The sequence below is a fragment of the Diceros bicornis genome, chromosome 7 (assembly GCF_020826845.1).
Source record: "Diceros bicornis minor isolate mBicDic1 chromosome 7, mDicBic1.mat.cur, whole genome shotgun sequence".
In the NCBI taxonomy this organism is placed as follows: Eukaryota; Metazoa; Chordata; class Mammalia; order Perissodactyla; family Rhinocerotidae; genus Diceros; species Diceros bicornis.
In genome coordinates this window covers 6,549,100-6,571,108 of record NC_080746.1, presented here as the reverse complement: position 1 = coordinate 6,571,108, position 22,009 = coordinate 6,549,100, and the positions used below count along the sequence as shown (strand labels likewise).

Genomic DNA, 22,009 nt, shown 5'->3' with positions numbered 1-22,009 from the left:
TAATAGCCAAGAAAATTTTGTAAAAGAATAAAGGAGGGTGATTTGTTCTACTATATAATAAAACTCTCTAAAAAAACACAATAATTACAGTGGAATCGTCCTGTAATAGGATCATATATTAGTTCAGTAGAATGGAACAGAGTCCAAAAACAGACACATGTATACATAATATACCCCAACTGTTTCTAGGGCCCCATGTGGCTCAGTGTATGTATAGAATTATACTCACAGGCAACAAAGAAAATCTGACTACAGAAACCTTGAACATAAAGATCTTTAGTTTTTCTTAAAGAAGTATATTCATGGATTTTACACAGTATACCCCCTAAAACTTTTTTCAGAAATCCTCTCTAAATAGCCTTCACTCTCTCTGTTGTTGCAGACTCATGGAAGCCTCTAAAAATCTGCCCCTCTCTCTGATCCACATGGTTTCCTAACTCTCGCCCCCCAGTCCCCCTAATACCCACCACCTTCATGCAGCAGCACAGTTGTCTTCCCTATTTGTGGACCACCTCCACAGAGGGCAGCCCTTGGGAAAGGTAGTTCTTTTCCCAGCTTGGCTGCTTTTCTACAGAGCAGGAGATTCTCTGGTGGCCAAAATTCCCCAACCAACTCCCAGAATTCTGATGAACAAAAATTCCCAACTTCATTTCTTTGGAAATTTAAAGTATCTTAAAGCTGGCATTTTAAGTCCCTGGGCTGGTCAATATATGGTTTGGGGATTGTTGGCTATCCATTTAGAAAAAATAAAGTGACATATTTATATTTTACAAAATAAACATTTTGTAACTATATGTTTCAATAGATTAGCATACATATTACTAAATTTGGAACATATGTATGTTTGTATATTCATAGGAACAATTATGGAAGTTTATCTCTAAGATTTGGAGTTGAAAGCCATGAGAGGAGACTTCTACTTTATATATTTCTGAATTATTTTAAATTTATTTTATAACAAATTGTGCTACTTTGGTAATAAAAACAAAATAGCAGTTAAAATATTTGTTAACTTAAATTTATTTTTAATTTATATTTAGTAAAAATTCATTATTTTAGTGTATGGTTATGAATAGTTTTGACAAATGCATAAAGTTGTAAAACCGCTACCACAATCAAGATAAAAACAGTCCTGTCATCACTGCCCCCAGTTTCCTTGTGTTACCCCATTGTAGTCAAATTCTTCCCCTACCCTTAGTATCCTACCTACTGATCTGTTCTCCATCCCTAGTTTTGCCTTTTCCAGAATGTCATATACATGGAATTATACAGCCTTTTGAGTCTTGCTTCTTTCAGTTAGCATAATGCATTTGAGACTCATCCATGATGTAGCGTGTAGCAATAGTTTGTTCCCTTTTTATTCCTGAATAGTATTCCATTGTATGTATGTACCACAGTTTATTCATCCCCAGTTGAGGGATATTTGGATTGTTTCCAGTTTTTGATAATTACTAATAAGACCACTATAAACATTTGCATATAGGTTTTTGTGTTTTCTTTTCACTTGGATTAATACCTAGGAGGGGGATTGCTGGATTATATGGTAACTGTATATTTAACTTTATAAGAAACTGCCAAACTGTTTTCCAAAGAGGCTATACCCTTTTGCATTCCCACCAGAAATGTATGAGAGTTCCAGTTGCTCTGCATCCTTGTCAACACTCAGTATTGTCAGCTTATAAAAAATTTTAGACCATTCTAACAGATGGGTAGTGGTGTATCTCATTGTAGTTTTAATTTGCATTTCTCTAATGACTAATCATGTTAAGCATCTTTTCATATGATATCTTTTTTGGTGAAGTGTCTGTTCAGAACTTTTACTCATTTTTTTATTGAGTTATTTTTTAATTGTTGAATGTTGCGAGTTCTTTATATATTCTGGATACAAATCATTTGTCAGGTGTGTGATTTGCAAATATTTTCTTCCAGACTTTAGCTTATCTTTTCATTTTCTTAGTAGTATCTTTTGCAGAGCAAAAGTTGTTAATTTTGATGAAGACCAGTTTTTCACCTTTTCCTTTTATGCATCATGCTTTTGGTGTCATAGCTAAGAATTCTCTGCCTAACCCAATGTCACAAAGATTTTCTCCTATGTTTTCTTCTAAAAATTCGTAGGTTGTGTTTACATTTGGATATATGATCCATTTTCAGTTGATTTTTTTGAATAAATTTATGAGGCATAGGTCAAGTTCTTTTTTTTTTTTTTGGCATATGGATATCTAGTTGTTCAAGCACCACTCATTAAAAAGACTACCATTTCTCTATATTAAACAGTTTTTATTTTAAAAGAAAGAATATGATTCTATCTAGCACAAGAACTCAAACATTTTCTATCATAAAGGGAGAAAATTCCTTAGACCCTTTGGTTCAGAGGTGACTGAGAAAGAGAGAGAGTTCCCTCTGCTCAGGAGAACACCCACAATGTTTGCTTTACTAGCAGCGTCATAAAACCAAACATTTTTTATACTGCATTGCTGGGATTTCTAGGTTGGTTTTCTTTGCCTAGTTTTTTTAGAAGAAGAAGTTTTAACTATTCCTGGGTTTGAGCGTCAATAAATCATAATTCTTTTTTAAAAAATTGAACATATATTAAAAGTTTAGAATGAGAACAAAACCTTAAAGCTTATTTAGTCCCACTCTTACTTTTTTAAATTACAAAAATGATACATCCTTGTAGTAAAATGTAAATAGCATGGAAGTTTCGTCTAGGTGTTGGGCTACCGTGGGATAGCGGTTTCCTCCACTTCCCAGTCCCCTCTTCTCGGCCCCTTTGGCTTCTGCTCCTCTTTATGACCATAGGTGTTGGCATGCCCCAGGGCTCAGTCCTTGGATCTTTTTATTCCCTTATTCTACTCACTCTCTGGGTGACCTCATGCAATCCTATGGCTCTAAATGCCACGTGTACTTCTGTGAGTCAAGCTTGTGTCTCCAATCTAGCCTCCTCTCTGAACTCCAGACTGGTGTATCCAATGCCTCCTCAACACATCCACCATGTCTAATAGCAACTTGTCTAGAACAGAAATCTTGGTTTTCCCACCTAATCTTGCTCTTTGCCCAGTCTTTCCCATCTTAGTAAATGACACTGTCCTTCCTCTAATTGCTGAGACCCAAAACCCAGACATCACATGGCAACTCTGTTTCTCTCAGACCCAACATTCAGTCCTTCGACAAATTCTTTGAACCCTAAGTGTAAAGTCCACCCTGAACCTGACCACCTCTCACTACGGCAGCTGCTGCGTCTCCGCCCCATGCTGTGGTCGCCTCTGGTCTAGAATATTGCCTTGCCACCTAACTTATTTCTCTGCTTCCACACGTACCCCTACAGTCCGTCCTCCACATGGTAACCATAGGGATCTTAAAGACATAAATCAGATCCTGTCCTTCCCCAGCTCACATCTCGTCGATGGTTTTATCACATTCTGAATAAAATCAAAATTATTTGCTCAGGCTTATAAGACCCTATATGATCTGACTGCAGCAGATTTCTGCCCCTCTTGCTCACCCTGCTTTTTTGCAATTCTTTGAACACAAGCTCATTCCCACTTTAGGGCTTTGCATGAGCTGGTTCTCTGCCTGGGGTGCTCTCCCCTGTATCCTCTCAAGGCTCTCTTGTCCATTGAGTCACTTCCCTGCTGAAATGTCACCTTTTCCATGGAGGCCTTCCCTTAACTCCCCTGTCTCAACTACCAGCCCTCCTCCTTACCTGCCCCATCTTCACAATCTGCTGAATTTTTCTTCATAGAATTTATCACTACCTGGCATTATGTATTTATTTGTTTCTTGTTTGCAGTCTACCTCCCCGACTGAAATGTAAGCTCCATGAAGGTGGAACTTTATATCATTCACTCCTATATTCCAGCTTCTAGAAGAAAGCACAGCCCATAGTAGATGCTCAATAAACATTTATGGCGGGATTGAATACAAGATTAGATTAATACAAGGAGATTCTTTTTCACCCTATTTCACTCCCACTCTTCCAGAGAGAATCACTGTTAACAGCTTGGTGACTAACTTTCTGGACTTCTTTTAAAAATGCATTTATAAATGCAGACACACATACAGATTTTTTTTGATAATGATAATGCAAATTGTTCTATACCGTAATTTTCTCTCAATAATGTATTTTAGATATTTTCTCATGTTAATTTATATGTAGGTTATCTATCTATCAGTTTATGTAGTGAGTTCTTTCTCACAGTTAAGTTGTAGTCCATAGTTGAACCACAATGTATTTAACCATTTTCCTGTTGATAGATATATGGGTTATTTCCCCTCTTTTACTGTTATAAACAAGGCTGCAGTGAATATGCTTGTACATAAATCTTTGCACATAGGCAAATAGGTCTCAAATTGTGAATTGCCTGGTCAATAATTTGATAGTTTAGTTTGTCCTAAAAGATTATACTGTTTTACACTCTCACCAATAATATGTGAGTGTCCGTTTCCTCATGTCCTTGCCAACACTAGATATTACCACACTTCTAAAATATTTTTCATTGTTAGGCAAAAAAATATTTAACTCTTTTACAAAAGAGAAAGCTTGAACTCTGGTGATTAAAAGCCATACTTACAGGCAGGTAACTAGCCACTTCCTATGTTGATAAGCTCCTTGGTTTCTAGATTATAAATTAGCCTGCCTAACAAAGAAAGAGATTTCCTTTTGAAAGAAATGGCAGAATTAAAGGAGTAAAGTGATTTGAGATGAGAAACATCTTCTGCCTGTATAAGAAGCTTTCAGTTACTTTGTTCAAGAAGTAGCATTTCATAGTGTCTGCTGGGAGAGCCCAAACCACTGACCCAGGTATCCTAACTTTCTTGCTATAAACTATCATTCCCAGATCCTTTTTTTTTTTTTTGTAAAAAGAATCCACAACACAAAACGTCAAGTGTTAGTGTTGGCTGGAGAGTTCATAGAAGTCATAGACCTAAGATTTATTACTTAACAACTTTGTGGTTTCTACTAGGCCTTTCCAGACGTATAGTCAAAGAACAAGAGAAGTTACCTGTTTTAATTAATAGCTATGACTGGGGTCGAAAACAGAAGCATGGGACTGAATAAGAGGAGAAACACCGACCCAGAGGAGAGAGCTAGAACACAAATAGCACCTGGGGCTTCTCTGATGTTGGCTGGTTCTAACCCAGAACCACTGTGAGTGTTATTTTGCTCAGATGCCCACCCTGCCCTTGTAGTGAGTTGTCAGGGTTCGGCTGAGCCCCAGAGGGCAGCCCCTGAGTCTTCTCTGTTTTCATCCGATATCAAGATGGGCTTGGGATGAGAGGTACTTTTGTGGAGTCAGTATATTAGAGTTTGAAGGATTCTTCAAAATTACCTACTTTTACTCACTGTATGAATGACAAAACTGAGACCCAGAGAGATAAAATGATTTCAGAGATAATGATCATGACATTTTAAACCCGATACTATTGAATAATGAAAGGGAAGAGCTCTTTTACTTGAAGTTTAAAGACATAACAGATCCTTGGACAGAAAAGTACTGTTGCCTTGAAATTCTTCAAGCATGAATGGCACATAACTAGTGTGTATGCCACCATACCCCATTCCCCTATTCATGCCCATGGCAGACATCATTAATCAACCTCAGCTCTCTTTCCTCAGCCAAGCTCTGACCCAGCCTGAGCATCCTCCTTAACACAGTGCTGGAGGCAGCTAGTCATAATGGATCTGAGTTTTCATGTGAATTAAAATCTTTTTGCCCCCTCTTCTACATGACGTATTCATGTAACTTATGATGTGATAAGAGCCCTGGACTTCAAGCCAGAACTTGGTTGGACTCTTCAATCTGCTTGTTCCTAGTCTGTGATCTCAGGCAAGTCCCTTAGCCTTTCTGGGACTGTTTCCCTGTCTCTGAAATGAGGGAGTTGAATTAAATAATCTTTAAGCATCCTTCCAGTTCTGAAAAATCTTATGATTCAAGGTATATAGACTTCTCAGGGGGAATTTATAGTTACAACCGTGCATTTTTATAAAGACCATAGGTGGTTCTCAGGCACTTTGTATATTACAAATCTATTTTAGATTTCTTAAGAATGTGTTTCTAGCTTTGACTACTTCTTTTCATCTGCTCAGTCCCATTGACCCATATCTCTGAAACCAGAATTTAGGGGCTCAAAAGGGAGAGAGAGGGGAAAGATTCACTTAATACCAGAGGAATTGCAGGAACCTCTCTTTGACCATGGGGGACTTGAAGGTTCTCACACGCCAGGCTGAGCAAATCTGCCTGTTTCTTGCCCACCCAGCCGTTACAGGTCTTGAGTTGTCTCTTCTTCCCTTTCCTCCGTTTATACTTCCTGTGATTAGGAGGCCCTGCCAGTCAGACAGGTCTCAGCAAGTGGTCCTCTGAGGGCCGCGGCCCTCTTCCACCCTGGCTCCCCGTGTGACCTGCCTCCCTGTTTGTCTTTCAGGCCCCGCTTCCCTTCGGGCATATCCTCTCCTCTCGGTGATCACCCGACAGCCCACGGTCATCTCCCACCTGGTCCCTGCCACCCCGGGAGTCGCACAGGCATTGTCCCTCCACCCGGCCGCCGAGGCTGCCTATGCTGAGGCCCCGGGCGGCGAGGCTCTAGGCAGCAGCGAGTCAGAGACGGAGCAGCCCACGCCCCGGCAGAAGAAGCCCCGCCGGAGTCGCACCATCTTCACCGAGCTGCAGCTCATGGGCCTGGAGAAGAAATTCCAGAAGCAGAAGTACTTGTCCACCCCAGACAGGTGAGGACACAGGGAGGCTAAGGCTTTTGAGAAGAGGAGACTCCTTTGGCTCTCGGTTGTGGGATGTATAGCTACCAGGACTGTTGTAGAGACGCACAACACTAGGGCCGAAATCTATCCCTTGGCTCACGTCATCTCAGCCTTGGTTGAACAGAACCCAGCCCACATGAATTCATCACACGGAGCTTCCAGGAGCCTGCCTGTGGCTGAATTTATACTCCTCAGAACTTATACTTCCCAGCTGGGAAAGACGTTTCGTTTTTAAAGCCACTTACACTCAGGATCAGATGCAGTGGGACTAGACCTGGAATTGAGACCCGTGATCTTCGCAGTCTTCTCCCCGCTCCGCCAGTTCCCAGCTGGCTCAGCCTGCTGGCCTGGCTCCTGCACGGAAGGGCTGGGTTGATCAGGTTGAGGAGCTGTCAGATGTCCTGTGAATTTGATGGGTATCAAGTCAGAACCGTTTGGTTGAGACCGAGGAGGACCTGGATGAGAGTCTCTTCTTTAAACCCTTTTGAGATCCAGATGAGGGCAGCTGTGACCCCTGCTTTACTCAGAGGCTTCAATTCGTCACCCCCTTTCTTTAATTTAGTGTCTTAACTGCAAAATATGCAAGAGCCTGTGTTTTACGTTGTTCCTTCAGACTCACTCTGGAGATGGCTGAGTAATGTGTAATCTATTTATTGGGAGGGTTTTCCTGGTACTTTTTCTCTTCCTTTGCTCACTGCCTTGTCTATATCAGGTTTGACCTCTGTCCTATTAAAGAGAAAGGGAAGGAAATTCACATGCATCTCTTAAGCTGTTTATTAGCTGTTTGATAAAAATTTAAGTGAGAGAGGAGCCTGCAAATCACTGACTAAAAGGGAATTTGTTTACTGATTCAGTTAATTGAACACCCGTCAGCTGTTTGCCGAGGGTCTCTCTGTGCCGGGCACTGTGGCAGGGGTTATGGGTCTAGAAAGTAGCAGACAAGAATCCTGCTCTGGAAGAGATCATGGGGAAGGCAATGACTGCGATGGTGACAGCACAGGCAGCTGGCACTGGCACCGCATGTTACCGAGGGCTGTAGGAGCACCAAGATATTGCTGAGTGTCTGAGATGGGATTAGGGAAGTCTTCTCAAAGGAGGCAGTGTTTAAGAAGAGCTTTGATTCCAGGAGGCAGAGGGGCTAGAATACAAAAGGCACAGAAGCACACTTGCTGGGCATGTTGAGGGAACTACCACTAGTGTTCGGGGCACCTCCAGCTTAAGGTGTGAATGGTGGTGTGGTGAGAGATGAGGCTGCAGAGGTGGGAAGGACCTCACATGCTTGGCCGAAGATTGTGGACTTTGTTGGTTAGGCCACCCATCAGCAGCCCTCAAGAGCTGGACACAATGTGACCAGATTTACATTTTAGATTCTTCACGTGGGTAGTACCATAGAAGATTGATCAAAGAGGAAGAAGTGCAGCAGGGAAGCTAGTTAGGAGGGAGTCCAGGGGGAGTCACTAAAGACTGAATTAAGGTGGTGACAGTGGGAATAGAGAGGAGAGAATAGATGGGAGAACAATTTTGAAGATGGAATGGACAGAATTGACATTGGCATGAGGAAGAGAGTTGAGAATTCTGTGGTTCTGGATTGGGCCACCAGGTGAATAGGAATACCATTAACTGAAGTTGGAAGGCTGAGGACACGGTGGGTTTGGAGAGGAAAGAGTGAGTTCTGTTTTGGACATGAGCATTTGGGGTGCCTTTGCGTGGACAATGGAGACAGGTCTGTGAATTGGGGATTAATAGATGGGATCTCTAGGTATTAAATGGCTATTTTGATGCCCCCAGCATGTGTTGGAGAGCCTCATGTACTTGGGCAACCAGGTGGCGTGGGCATCATTATTTATGAATTGTGTAGTGGTATGTCGAAAAAGCTTCAACATGCATTGGCAAAATTTTAGGCTTATTTTCTAGAAGTCAGAGAACTTTTTAACAGAAATGTTGGTTCCTAATAAACCTCCTGGTGCTTCCTGATCCCTGCCCAGGCACCTCTCAGGTGACCTACACAGGATTGATTCACTTGCCTGGGGAGGAGGACACCACCTGGCTGGCATGAAGCTGCCGCCTTAACCTGCCCTCTCAGATGTTCCTCACCTCTCTACGTGACCAGGGCCATGAGCACTCCCTCCTCCCACAGCTTTCTCCCTCCTCCTCTTTGTTTGTTTCTCCAGTTTCCTAGGTGACCCCATTTAAGTGAATATGCAGGGAAGTGAGAATTTGTAACGGTGGCAGGTAATGAGAGAAAGCTGATGACAGTGAAGCATGTTTTTGTAGCCAGAGTGAGTCAAGGGTGCATTTTTCCCAAGTGAGCTAACACCGTTTGCTAACATAGTGGCAGAGCTGTGAACTGAACCTTCCATTGACTAATGCACCTGATGGCCTCAGGTGAACCTGGCTTGGAAGGCACAGTGCGAGCCCGAGGAGGACCTGTCTGCAGGGAGGCCTGGGAGACCAGAAGTCTGTGGGATGGTCCCGTGCATTCTTGGTTCTTAATGAGTGGCGCTTGGAAGCAGTGCTTCGTTAGTGGGGAAAGCTAAGTGCTGTTGGCACTGGCAATTTATTAGCTTCAGTCTGTTAACCACTGTCAATAAAACTGTCAGCTCCTTGTAGCCCTTTTACTGGACAACCAGATATATGTGAATGCAGATTCAAGACAGGTTCTGAAGTCCCTTGAAGGAAGACTGTTTTTATTATTGGAGATTTAAATGGTTCACTCTGGTTCAGGCAGCTGCACCTGAACCTTCATTGCCTATACCCATCGGTCTTCCTGATGGGGAGATGTTGCTCGTTTCTCCTCAGGTAGAGAAAGTTGCAGCTGAGAACTCGCACCTGAGAATCCCCACGGCCCAGGCTTGTGGCTGTGCAGGCTTGTGCAAGATAATGGACCTTAGATCCACAAATTGCAATCCTCAGTATCCTGGGGACCTTCAAAAGTGGTGGTCACTGCTCAAGCTATATCCAGGGTGCTTGTCCCAAGTTGCTGCTTTAGAAGTCCACACTGCTTCAGTGACCAGGGTTGGAACCACAGCCACGCAGCTAATGTTGGCTCAAGGAGGTGGTCCTTCCAGTTAGTATTCAGGTAGACCTGAGGTTCTTATCAACATAGGTTAACACTTGTAGTCTTGAAGACTGAGGTTGGAAGCCTTGTTCCCTTTCTCATTTCATATGCTCCACTCAGGTTGTTGGCTACTCCTTGTGATGTAGCATCCCTACATTTTCTCCACGAAAGCCTGAGGAAGAGCTTCCCTTTGACAGATCTAACTTGTACAAAAATGTGGTAGGGGGATGTGAGCCTCTATATAGGAGGAGGCGTACAAGTCAGATGTAAGTAGATTTGAATCCTGGCGCTACCTCTTACTCTAGGATCATCTACCAGGGGTCAGCAGAGTTTTTCTATACCGGGCCAGAGAGTAAATCTTTTAGGTTTTGTGGGCCATATGGTCTCTGTCACAATTACGCAACTCTGAGGGTGTAGCATGAAAGCAACCATAGACAATATGTAAACAAATGAACATGTCTGTCTTCCGATAAAACTTTATTTACAAAAACAGGTAGTGGACAGGATTTCGCCTTGGTTATTGAGAGATTCTAATCTCTTTGAGCCTCAGATCTCTCCTCTGTAAAATGGGAATAATTATACCTACTTCACAGTGTTGTGGAAGGCATAAGTAAGATAGCACCTGTCATGGACTTAGCACATAGCCTGGGATGCTGTGGTACTCAGGAAATGGTTGCTGTGTTGCTGGAATTAGTTCCAACTGCGCACTTCCCAGGAATGGCTTTGACCTTCAGGACTTTTCAGAAGGCTACAGGGAAATGCAGAACTATGGTTAGCAGTAGAATGGGAAGCGGGAGGGGCCAGGGATTTAATGTTTCTTTTGGAATCTATCATTATAACAATTTAGGGCAGCTACAATGAATGAGTCAATCCATCAAAAAGTATTTTTGACCCCTCGTTCTGGATTTAGAACGTGGTAGCCGCTTTCATGGTTATAAAAGAGGCAGAAGATATACTTTGCTCTTGCAGTGGAGTTAGGGAGGCAGAAAGAACTCATGTGAAGCAATTAGAGACCAGTTGAGAACTTAGAGCCACCTGGGTGATGGCTGCCCCATAGGAGGGTGTAAGGAGACAACTTGCGTGAGCTGGGGGAGCCCAGGAGGCTCACCCACAGGAAGTGGGACTTGAGTTGGATCTGGAGTGATGAGTGGGAGTCCAGTAAGGAATGTATGGCTTTACCTGTCCTTCCCAGCTTGGATTTGGGGTCAGAGTCTTCATTTTGTAAGGATCAGAGTAAAGATTCTGTCAGGTCAGGAAGAGGATTTTGCAGTGAAGGCTCAGAAATCCATTTCAGGTCTAATGTAGATAGTCCTTGGGCATGCTCATCTGTTTCTTAGCTTCTCAGAGTTTCATCCATAGGATTCTTGGAAGGAAAGTAAAGCTTTTTGGGGAAGAATTGGTTTAACGGGGGAGGTCCAAGGTTTAGTAGCAGTGCCTGAAGCTAGTCAACAGGACCCCATCTCTGCTGCCCTTTTCCTTCCTCCTCATCCTTCCTTTGTATCTCATGCCTTCTAGGTTGGACTTGGCCCAGTCTCTGGGACTCACTCAACTACAAGTGAAGACTTGGTATCAGAACCGCAGGATGAAATGGAAGAAAATGGTAAGAAAGAAGAGAGTGAGTCTATCCACGTGCTCCTCGTGACGGCAAAAATTCTTACTATGGGGGCCTGGCCCAGTGGCATAGCAGTTAAGTTCGCGCTCCGCTTCTGCGGCCCGGAGTTTGCGCGTTCGGATCCCGGGCACAGACCAATGCACCGCTTGTCAAGCCATGCTTTGGGAGTGTCCCATATAAAGTAGAGGAAGATGGGCATGGATGTTAGCCCAGGGCCAATCTTCCTCAGCAGAAAGATGAAGATTGGCAACGGATGTTAGCTCAGGGCTAATCTTCCTCACACCAAAAAAAAAAAAAATTCTTACTATAGGGCTGGTAAGAAGGCAGGAAGGACCATTTGGTGGTTTGGGCTCCAGAGACTGGAAGGCCTTTTAAGATGCTGGCTGGGAAGGAGGCTGTTTGAGCAGAAGGATAAGCCATTCCTCTTGACCAGAAGAATATTGCTTTTCACAGTTTCCTTAGAAATAGAAGAAAAAGAAAGCCCACAAGTTTCTCAGTTGCTAGCCTTAATCCCACCTGCTAGCCTTTTCAAAGAACTTCCTTCCCCCTCCCACCAACAGCTAATAATAGAAGTCAGTCCTCTTTGTTTACAATGGCATGTAGAGCGTATCTGTTCTTGTAGCTATGTGTCCTCTAATGCAGTGATTCTCAAACTGTCGTGGGTATCAGAGTAACCTGGGTAGCAGGTAAGATGCAGAACTCTAGGCCCCTCTCAGGATTCTGATTCTCTGTCACAGGGTAGGGCTGGGAATGTGTGTGTCAGCAATCACCCAGGTCCCTCTGATGCACATAGTCTAATGACTGCGGTCTCCCTCATACTGCTGTAGTGCCTGGCTAATGAATCATCCCCTCCTTGGTTTTTAAAGGAACTTGTTAGAATAAACATCTCTGGAAAAAAAAAAAACAGAATAAACATCTCTACATTTTGAGGAACTTAATTTCATAATAGTTTACCCCTCTCTTTTATAAAAAGTACTGTTAAATCTAAGTTTTCCAAAGTAGTTGAGCATTTCATTTCCAGTTTTGCAAACCACAAGGGACACGAAAGAGAAAGAGCAGGGGTGGGATGAGGGTGGGAAGAAGCTCTGCTGTATTCTTTAGAGGCCAGCTACACCATGGCCTCTGACCTGGGCCTGTCTCACATCCTCGCTGAATCTTAGTGACGCTTTCTCCTCTCGTATGGACCAGATGGTCCAGGCCTGCCTGGATGACATTTTAATTTGCTAACCAATCTGGTCACAAGCCGTGTTTGCTGGTGTTTCAAAGGCTGGAATATTAAGTTTTTCATAACTACCAAATAAGTTTTCAGGAAAAAAAGTTGATAGATATTTTTTAATAGATATTGAGACATTTTCTCAATTTTGTATTTTTGTCCGATAATTTTTTTCTTAAAACTTTAGTTCTTGTTATTGCCTGCTAACAATGAGAAAAATAAATGAATGAATTTCAAGTGAATGTTAATGGGAAAATTTTTTAAAGAGCCAAGAAGTCAGCACTTATTATATTCCCAGAAAGGAATTCCTGGGCAAATCTCAAAATTTCCTCTGGGGCAACCTGATCCTGAGATGGAAGGATTTTCACATGGGGGTGGCTTGGCTTATGAAGGGCTCTCCAGGTGAGGCAGAGATGCCAGTTGCATGTACAAACACACATACATTGCGTGAATTAGCCGATATGTATTTAGTGTCTCTTGTGAGCCATGCCTTGTCCTAGGCACTATAGGAAGTAATGAAATAAAATGTAACCCTGCCTTCATGGAATTTATGATCTAATTGGAGAATCAAGGTCCAGGAAGCAGATAGGGAGCACATTATAACTAAGTGCTAGTCGTTTGTTTATAGATTTAGAACCTCATAAGAGTTCAGAGGAGAGGTGTTGGAGAAGGTTGCAGGGAGAAGTTGAAATTGAAGGATAAATGAGATTCAATTAAATATATAGTCACTCCAAAACCTCTAGAATGCTAAGACACACATGAAACTTACGGTGGAGATCTTTTGGGGGATTGATCTCTAAAAGAACCAGATTTGGGTGTTAGAAACACTGGGCCGTGTTGCCATGCTTGCCCCTCCCTGGCTGATTTTGGGCAGGTCCCTTGATTGCTTTCTGTGCAAGTTCCACCACCCACCTCCTTCCTTGTCAATCATCGTCATCGAAGTCAATGTCTCCTGAGTGGCAGAGGCATTGTTTAAATTGGTTATCAGCAATCTTTTCGTGAGTCAGATGATTAAGGAGTTGACAGCCTGCCATCTCTGCCGGCACCGCCCAGTGCCTGTGGGACAACGCGTGTGCCTTTGCCTCTGACGTCACTTGTTTTTCACCAGCCACTGTGCTGCTGGCACAATTGTGGGCTGGTTACTGGTGGTTGTCAATATTGTATAAAACAAAATGGAAGTAACGTTGCAGATTTAACCTCAGAGAGCATTCCACAGGCCGACCAAATTAAGGTCCCTTCAGCAAACAAGAGCCACCAGGCTTGCAGTTCACGTTAGCCAGCATCGATTGAGCACTTATCTTCACCAGGCAATGGAGATACAAAGATAAGACGTGAACCCATCCATTAACAAATAAAAATTTAAAAAGGCACTCCGTCAAGTGGGAGAGACAGACCTGTAAACTAGTCATTATACAGAGTGATCAGGGCAACAATAGGACTCAGAATCAGTATAGAGAAGGGAGGCCTTCACAGAAGAGGTGCCATCTAAACTGGTTTTAGTGGATGAATAGAAATGTGCCAAGTGAAGGTGGGAAGTAGAAGGAAGGGGGAGAAGTGCTGGGGCACTTGAAGTTCTTTGGAATGGCTGGAGCTAAACTGTGAGGATGTTGTTCAGTTGTGGATCTAAATTCTGACTCCCCCAGCACAGCAAGGCATTGTTGGGCTCCTGATTGCTTCACGATATTTTGCTGGTACAACTCTTGCAAGGCTGTCTCTTCAGGTACTGAGGACAAAGAGAAAAAGATAATTGGGTAATAAAGATGTCTGAAGGCTAGTAACCTAATTGGAACTGGAAAAAGATTAGCACTTGATTCTCAGAGTTATTCACACGGCTGCCAAGGATAGTGCTGCCAAAACCAAGATAGCATCTCTGACTAGTTTTTACCCGTCAGCATTTGTAACCTATAGCGGGTTGGGTAAATTTAATCTTGCATGTTAGAGGCGGCACTCACTCTCCATTCCATTTCTGTTTGGCTTTAGTTCCAATAGGACCCACAGTGTTTTACAGCAGGCCGAAAGTGCCTTATTATTCCGTGGTCTTTTTCAGCTCTAAAGACAGTTCTGTTCTGTGAGAGGGTCTAGATGGATACCACCTTCTCTCCCGGTCACAGAATTGGGTGGGCCACACACCACGCGCCATTGTCTTTCACACCGAAAGTCTCCAGATAGTCAACAATTCCACGAAATTGCTACCAGTTGCTGTCTGTGTAGCCTTGGGCAGCTTAGTTAACCTCAGTACGTGCCTAATACATACCTTATAGGGTTGTGGTGTTAACTGAGCTAACCCCTGTAAAACTTAGAACATTGCCTGCCACATAGTGTAGGGCCAAGAAATGTTAGCTGCTATTCTTCTTCTTCTTCTTCTTATTTTAATTATTTACCTATCCCCAAAATTCATGTCTCGAGAGAATCCAAACTTTTGGAGGCCAGGAGAGAGAAGCTGAAAATGAAGTCTTCCGGTTTCTGGGACTCTGGTTCAGAGCAGTCCTGACTGTTTGTCCTTCCTTGTTCCCTACTTGCTTGCCTTCCCTCGTCAGTGCCTTAGCATTTGGGCTTGTGGTATAGAAGAACATACCATCTGCTAAACAGCATACTGGGAAGAGATTCATGCTGGAGCATCCAGACTTGCTTCTCAGCTTTGTGGAAACAGTCATCAGTTATATAGCTCTCACTGTTCCACAGAGCTGCAGATAAAGATAGAAAAAAAGGAGTAAAAAACACTTCAGTTAATGAGTCTATGGCCTAGTGTCTGCTGGGAGATTGAGTAATTGCAGATAAATATTGGAATCAGAAATAAAGCGGCACATTTTACATATCCCTCGCACATTATGCACAATGGAATACTGGGAAGAGTGTTAGATTTGAATGGTCAGGGGTTTTGTGTTCAAATCTCAGCTCTGGCCTTGGCTTGCTCTTTGACCAGGACAAACCACTTCTGCCTGCTCAGCTTCCTCTCTGAAAAATGGGAGAGGTAGAAGTTTCTTCTTCACTGATGTTCCGGGCTGTCCAGTCAACCTGCCTGACCTTCACCTAAGGACCTCGGGAAGGAAGCAGAGGCCTTGTCCTGACATCCTCAGCGGGAGAACATTGCAGTGTCTAGATTTGGAGTTCAGACGAGGGCTGTCAGCAGGCATGGCCAATAAAAGTAGATGGTGTGCTAGCTGTTTTTCCAAGAGGCATGTGACCTAGCATGCAATGAGTGGTCTGGCCTCCCTGGACCAAGGGGACTAAATTGGCTCTAGGAATAATTGAGGAGGAGGGGTCCTGGGAGAAGGGCCACAGGGTGCAGGCGAATGTGCAGCTCCTGGTGTGCGGTGGTTGAGAGATAATTGCATGTCTCGGGTGTGCTGGAAGGCAGGGGGCCAGAGGTCGAGTGTGGAAAGCAGCCAAGAGGGTAGTTATCTCCTAATTATTGCCTGTGCTGGAAGGTTTTATTCCATTTAGAAAAGGGTCTGATTGTTTTGATTTTTTTTCATGCTGTAGAAAACCAGCCAGGTGGGGTCCATCCAAGCTGTGTGGGTGGTGTTCTCTAATTGCTGGGCTGGACTTTCTTTTGCCAATTAGGTGGCTTCTGCCTACCTGCCCTTTTATAACTTGATTACCACATGGGGCAACTTAATTTGTATAACCTCTTTCATACTGAATGGAGCTGCTTTCAACATGTAAATTCCATCTTGGCACATCCTGGTGCTTTCAACAGCCTGCACTCAGACTTAAATCAAAATCAGATACTGACTTATGTGAAAAGGATTATAGAGACGTCTTCTCCCCAGAGGTGGATTCTCTCAGCATCCATACCTTGTTTGAGGTCCCCTTCTTATCTGTGTGTCAGCTGTTTGGGTTGAAAGTACAGTGGTTGAGCAGATTCCCAGCTAAAAGGAAGTGTTTATTGAGAACTTATGGTTTTCCTCACACCATACACAAAAATTAACTCAAAATGAATCAGAGACCTTAATGTAAAAGCTAAAACTATAAAACTCTTAGAAGAAAATGTAAGAGTAAATATTCATAACCTTGGATTAGGCAAAACCTTAGATATGACACCAAAAGCACAAGCAACAAAAGAAAAAATAGATTGGACTTCATCAAAATTAAAATCTTTTGTGTTGTAAAGGACATCATCAAGAAAGTGAAAAGACAACACAGAGAATGGAGAACATATTTGCAAATCTTATATCTGATAAGGGACTTTTATCCAGGATATATAAAGAAGTCTTACAACTCAATAATAAAAAGAACTGCATTTAAAAATGGGCAAAGGATTTGAATAGACTTATCTCCAAAGAAGATATACAACTGGTCCCTAAGCACAGGAAAAGATGTTCAACTTCATTAGTCATCAGGGAAGTGCGAATCAAAAACACGAGATACCATTTCACACCCACTAGGATAGCTATAATCAAAAAGACATAATGACAAGTGTTGGTGAGGATGTGAAGAACTGGAACCCTCATATACTCCTGATTGAATGTAACATGGTGCAGCTGCTTTGGAAAACAGTCTGGCAGTTCCTCAAAATGGTAAACATAGAGTTACCGTATGACGCAGCAATTCCGCTTCTGGGCATCTATCTAAAGAAGTGAAGCAGGGACTTGAACAGATATTTGTACACCTGTGTTCATAGCAGCATTTTTCACAATAGCCAAAAAATAGAAGCAACCCAACTGTCCATCAGCTGATGAATGGGTAAACAGAATGTGGTATATCCCTGCAATGGATATTATTTGGGGGTAAAAAGGAATGAAGTACTAATACCTGCTACAACATGGATGAATCGTGAAAACATAACGCTAAGTGAAAAACCCAGTCACACAGGACAACATATTGTATAATTCCATTCATATGAAACGTCCAGAATAGGCAAATCTATAGAGACAAAAAGCAGATTAGTGGTTGACTAGGGTTGAGGGGCATGGGAGAAATGGGGGGTGGCTGCTAGCGGGTATGGGGTTTCTTTCTGGGATGATGAAAATATTCTAAGATTGGATTCTGGTGATAGTCACACACTTCTGTGACTATACTAAAACTCACTAAATTGTGCACTGTAAATTGATGAAATATGTGGTATGTGAATTATATCTCAATAAAGCTGTTTTAAAAAAGAACTTATGGTTTATCGAGTTACTACATTCATTACAGTTCAGCTCCTGGAGGTTCTCGGTTGCTCTTAAAGGAAACAGATGGAGTCAAAAAATATTTAGCTCCTGCATACAAAGTTAGTTGGAAGTTAGATGCTTGGAGCACAAAGCAAGGGATAGATGCAGGATTTACCTTCAAGGAGCTTCTGCTCAAATGAGGAAGATAAGATGAAGCTAAGTATGTAAAAGTAGCAAAAATATATCCCACTCCTAATTATCTGTGCTCCTCCGGGTCCTCCTGAAGCCCTTCTCACTACTGCTCAGAAAGTCAAAAGTACACCAAGCCAGGGTTCAGAGCCAGTGGAGGAAGGTCTGTTATATGCCAAAGTAACATATAGATATTTTTAAAATTATCTCTGCCTACCTCATGGAATTCTTGTGTGAGTCACAAATTGGGCTAATAAATGTGCAGTGCCTTTGAAATCAGCAAAGGCCGTTTGGGATACTATTATTTTGCCTGCTTTATGTCTTTCTTCAGTTCTATGGAAAGGCGTATTGAGAAAGGGTACCCTCATTCAATCACGGTTGTTGATTGCCTGCTATGTGCAGGGAATGAGTGGGAGGGACAAGCAAGTAAACATGCAGTGACAATGGTTTATGAAAAGTGCTCTGATGGAGACAGTAGAGAGTGCTCAGAGGGCATGTGCGGAGAGCAATTAACTTAGACTTAGGAGATCAGGGAAGGCTCCCAGGAGAAGCACTGTCTAAGCTGAGTGAACCAGGTGAGGAGAGTGGGAGACATATTCTGGGCAGAGGAAATCTGCCATTCACTAACAGTTCTGGCCCTTTCATATACATTATCTATTGGTCACCCTCATCATCACCCTGCGAGCTAAGTTGTTGTTATCCCCATTTTACAGATTAGGAAACTGAGGCTCAGAGTCTTTATAGGACTCTAATTTCATCTGGTTATTCTAGTTTCAAAGCTGGAACACTTTCTCCTCTGCTGTACTACTTCTTTGAACAATACAAGACTGTATGTTTTAGACCATCTTTTTTCTGATTACCGAAATACTTATTCATGATCATTATTGAAAAATGAGAAAATACAGGGGAAAAAAAAGCAAAATACATAAAAATCATCCATGTTCCTGACACTACAGACAGGGTGGTGTATCGTCATCTAGCCTCCAGGTTGAATTATGCTGGTTTATAACCTGTTTTTTACAAAACTATATTAATAAAATTTCCCATGTCATTAAACATTCTCTTCTATAATAATTGTAATGATTATCAAGTATTCTCTCTTTGGTATGTACTATAATTGTCTACCCAATCAATGGCAGAAACTTCAGGGTATTTTTTCCCCAGTGTTTGCTGTTATAACCAATTTTGTGATGAACACATTTGCAGATCAATCATTGTCTCAGTCTTTGATGACTTCCTTAGGCTAAATTATTAGACGTAGAATTTCTGTGTCAAAGAGTATGCACATTTTAAGACTTTTGATCTGAATTCTCAGATTGTCTTTTGAAAAAGTTGTGCCAATTACACTTTCTCACTAGAGTGTGAGTGCTTATTTTCCTGCTTGCTACAAACGTTGTCTTTTTCTTTTAACTCGTCAACTTGATATCGCATTCATATTTTAATTTTCATTTCTTTCCTTATTGTTGAAGTTGGATTTTTTTATGTTTATGATCATTTTATTTAATGACAGTATGTGTGGTATTGGCTAAAAGTGCACTGAGCCTTTAAAGAATGATGACCTCTCTGTAGACTGGAGGTAACGGGTCAAGAATACTTTTTGCCGAACTCGGTGACTTCACTGCTGGGAAGGAATGGCTTAGACACTGTGTGAGTGGGGACGTGGCGGGAAGGAGTTATGTCTTAGATTTAATGACCTTTTTTCTCCCATGTAGGTTCTTAAAGGTGGACAGGAAGCGCCCACAAAACCCAAAGGTCGTCCCAAGAAGAACTCCATCCCGACATCAGAAGAGATTGAAGCAGAAGAGAAGATGAACAGCCAGGCCCAGAGGCAGGAGTGCCTCGAGCCCTCCCAGGGACAGGAGGAGCTCTGTGACATACAGGAACCAAAAGCATGCCACATCCCCTTAGAGGCGGCAGAGCCCCCAGGCCAGCCCCAGGAGTTGCCGGTAGCCTCTATGGAACCACCACCGTCAAGCTAAATACACTTTTTTGGGGGAAGAGGGAGACTGGGAAGAAGGGAAAGAGAGAAGGCAGGGAGAATAGGGAGAGGAAAACTTCGCAACGCCTGGTAAACTGGGAGAGAAGAGATCCACCCGTCTCCCTCCCTCCCACAGGTCTCACTGGCGTTTTCATCAGGAGCACTTGAGGAAGACTTGCCTGCCTTAGGCCTTTCTCTTCCTGAAAGGCTGCTTTAGCCACAGGATGCCCTCGATGAAGGGAGACGGTGCCTTGGAATTGCCTGCCCCCGCTGGGGTGACGGCTGTGGGGCTGCGTGCAAGAAGCCCATCGGTGTCGCAGGCCCCACCCTGGCTCAGTGGAGGATGGCTCTGGCTCTCTCCCTGCCAGCCTCTGGGCCGCCAGTCATCAAAGCAGAGAGATGTGGAGGAGCCTGGGCAGCATGCCCACGTTCCTTGCTGACTCAGCACTTATTTCTATAGTTCTAAAAGAAAATTTAATGTTTTTGGTTGTTGTTTTTTTTTGGGGGGGTGGTTGGTGAGGGTGGGCAAAAGAGTTGGGGGAAGGGAATTCTGAGTTATTAGAATTGTTTCTGAATAAAGTTGGTTTGTTTGAAGATGTGTGCCTTTGTCCCCATTATAAGATGGTCAGGTGACCCGAGAACTCATAAGCCTTGTTTTTCTTGCTTCATTAAGTTGCCATCCCTGAAGCTGCAATGCAGATATGTTAAGATAACTTTTATTTTTTAATTAAAACTAAGTCTTTCAAAAGTATTGGGTGTATTAATTCTTCTGGGGAGTGTATTTAGCTCTTCCTGAATATGTCCTATGGAGAGAGAGCCCGACTCCTGGTGCTTTAATTTCCCTAGATAGAAAATAAAAGATTAGGCCGTGTTCAAATGCAGAGAGCAAATGGAAGCAGCACCGAGAAGGTTTGGGGTGAGGAAGGAGCAGGGTAGCTGGGTTCTGCCCACCACCCCTCCCACCACCTTCTGCCAGAACAGCCCCACTGTCAGCCGCTTTACACTGTGGGCTTCCAACTTTAGAAATTGTCTCACTTTTTTGAAGAGATAATGAATTTATATGTTTCAAAAGTCAAACTATATAAAAAGAAGTCTTGGCCCCCCCCACCCAGTACCCCCTCCAAACTCCCATCCCCTATAGGTAACCATTTTTATTGGTTTCTTGTTTGTTCTTCTTTATTAGCCATTTGGATGATGGGCCCTGTAACTTTTAACAAAAGAAAATTTGAGAACTGCTTGGCTAGATGTGCTCTGTGATTTTAAATTTAAAATCATGTCCCACGTGTAATAAGACCAGGAAAGAGGTAGGCTGCAGATTTCCTAAAGTGAGAACTCGGACTCTGTGTCTGGTCTGATTGTTGTGCGGACTGGCCCAGAGGCCTGGTCCCACAGGGCTTGTCTTCATCATCGTTTTCCTGGCATGTTCACTGGAGATGTCCCACAGGGCAGACTGCCCATCTTGTGGACTGTCAATTATTAAGTGCACAGTAACTCTGCCCAATTGTGGTCTCGGGTAATGTAAACTGACTCTTATAATGGCCTCAATGAGGAAGTAAAACCTGTTATAGTTCTGTAAGACAAATCATACGATTCTTTTCAAAGTTAAACAGGAATGACCTGCATGGTTTTAATAATGTGGCTGCCTGCTTCCCTTTGTTAACACGCACAATCAGAAAGTAACTGCAGTTTTGACTTTGCTAAGGCAGTGCCTTCATTCCCTTTGGTTTTGAGATCAGCACAGAGAAAGCAGTTTTTTCCTTAACCTTGTCAATAGACAAAGGAGGCAAGGATTTGGTCTCTGAGAACCAGTTTGTGCAGACCACACCCAGCTGTCTGTGGAGGTTTCCTGTATGGTACATGCAGAAAGCTGTCTCCTTCACCTCTAGCCCGCCCCACGTACAGTTTTAGGACCTGCCTGCCAGGTGGCGTCGCAATGAGCCAAAGAGTGTACACAATGGCCAAAATAAGCAGGTGGGTCTGTGCCAATTTAGTCTCACTCCTGAGGAACCGTTCTGCCCTGTTCATCCGCCCCGGAAAAGCCTTTCATTCGGATACTGTTTTCCTATGCTGGTTTCCCATCTCTTGCCCTGGGCTTTCATATTGTCTGTT

General features: G+C 43.0%; 1 protein-coding gene across 1 annotated transcript in view; it reads left to right on the top strand.

Annotated features, from left to right (window-relative positions):
* The window catches only part of BARX2 (BARX homeobox 2), a 66,432-nt gene extending 46,044 nt beyond the window's left edge, over positions 1-20,388 (top strand). The window contains exons 2-4 of the mRNA XM_058544425.1: positions 6,424-6,724; positions 11,328-11,412; positions 19,635-20,388. Coding sequence (XP_058400408.1) covers positions 6,424-6,724; positions 11,328-11,412; positions 19,635-19,901 — 653 coding nt within the window. The 3' untranslated portion in view covers positions 19,902-20,388. The remainder of the gene's footprint in view (positions 1-6,423; positions 6,725-11,327; positions 11,413-19,634) is intronic.
* Positions 20,389-22,009: the final 1,621 nt, after the last annotated feature.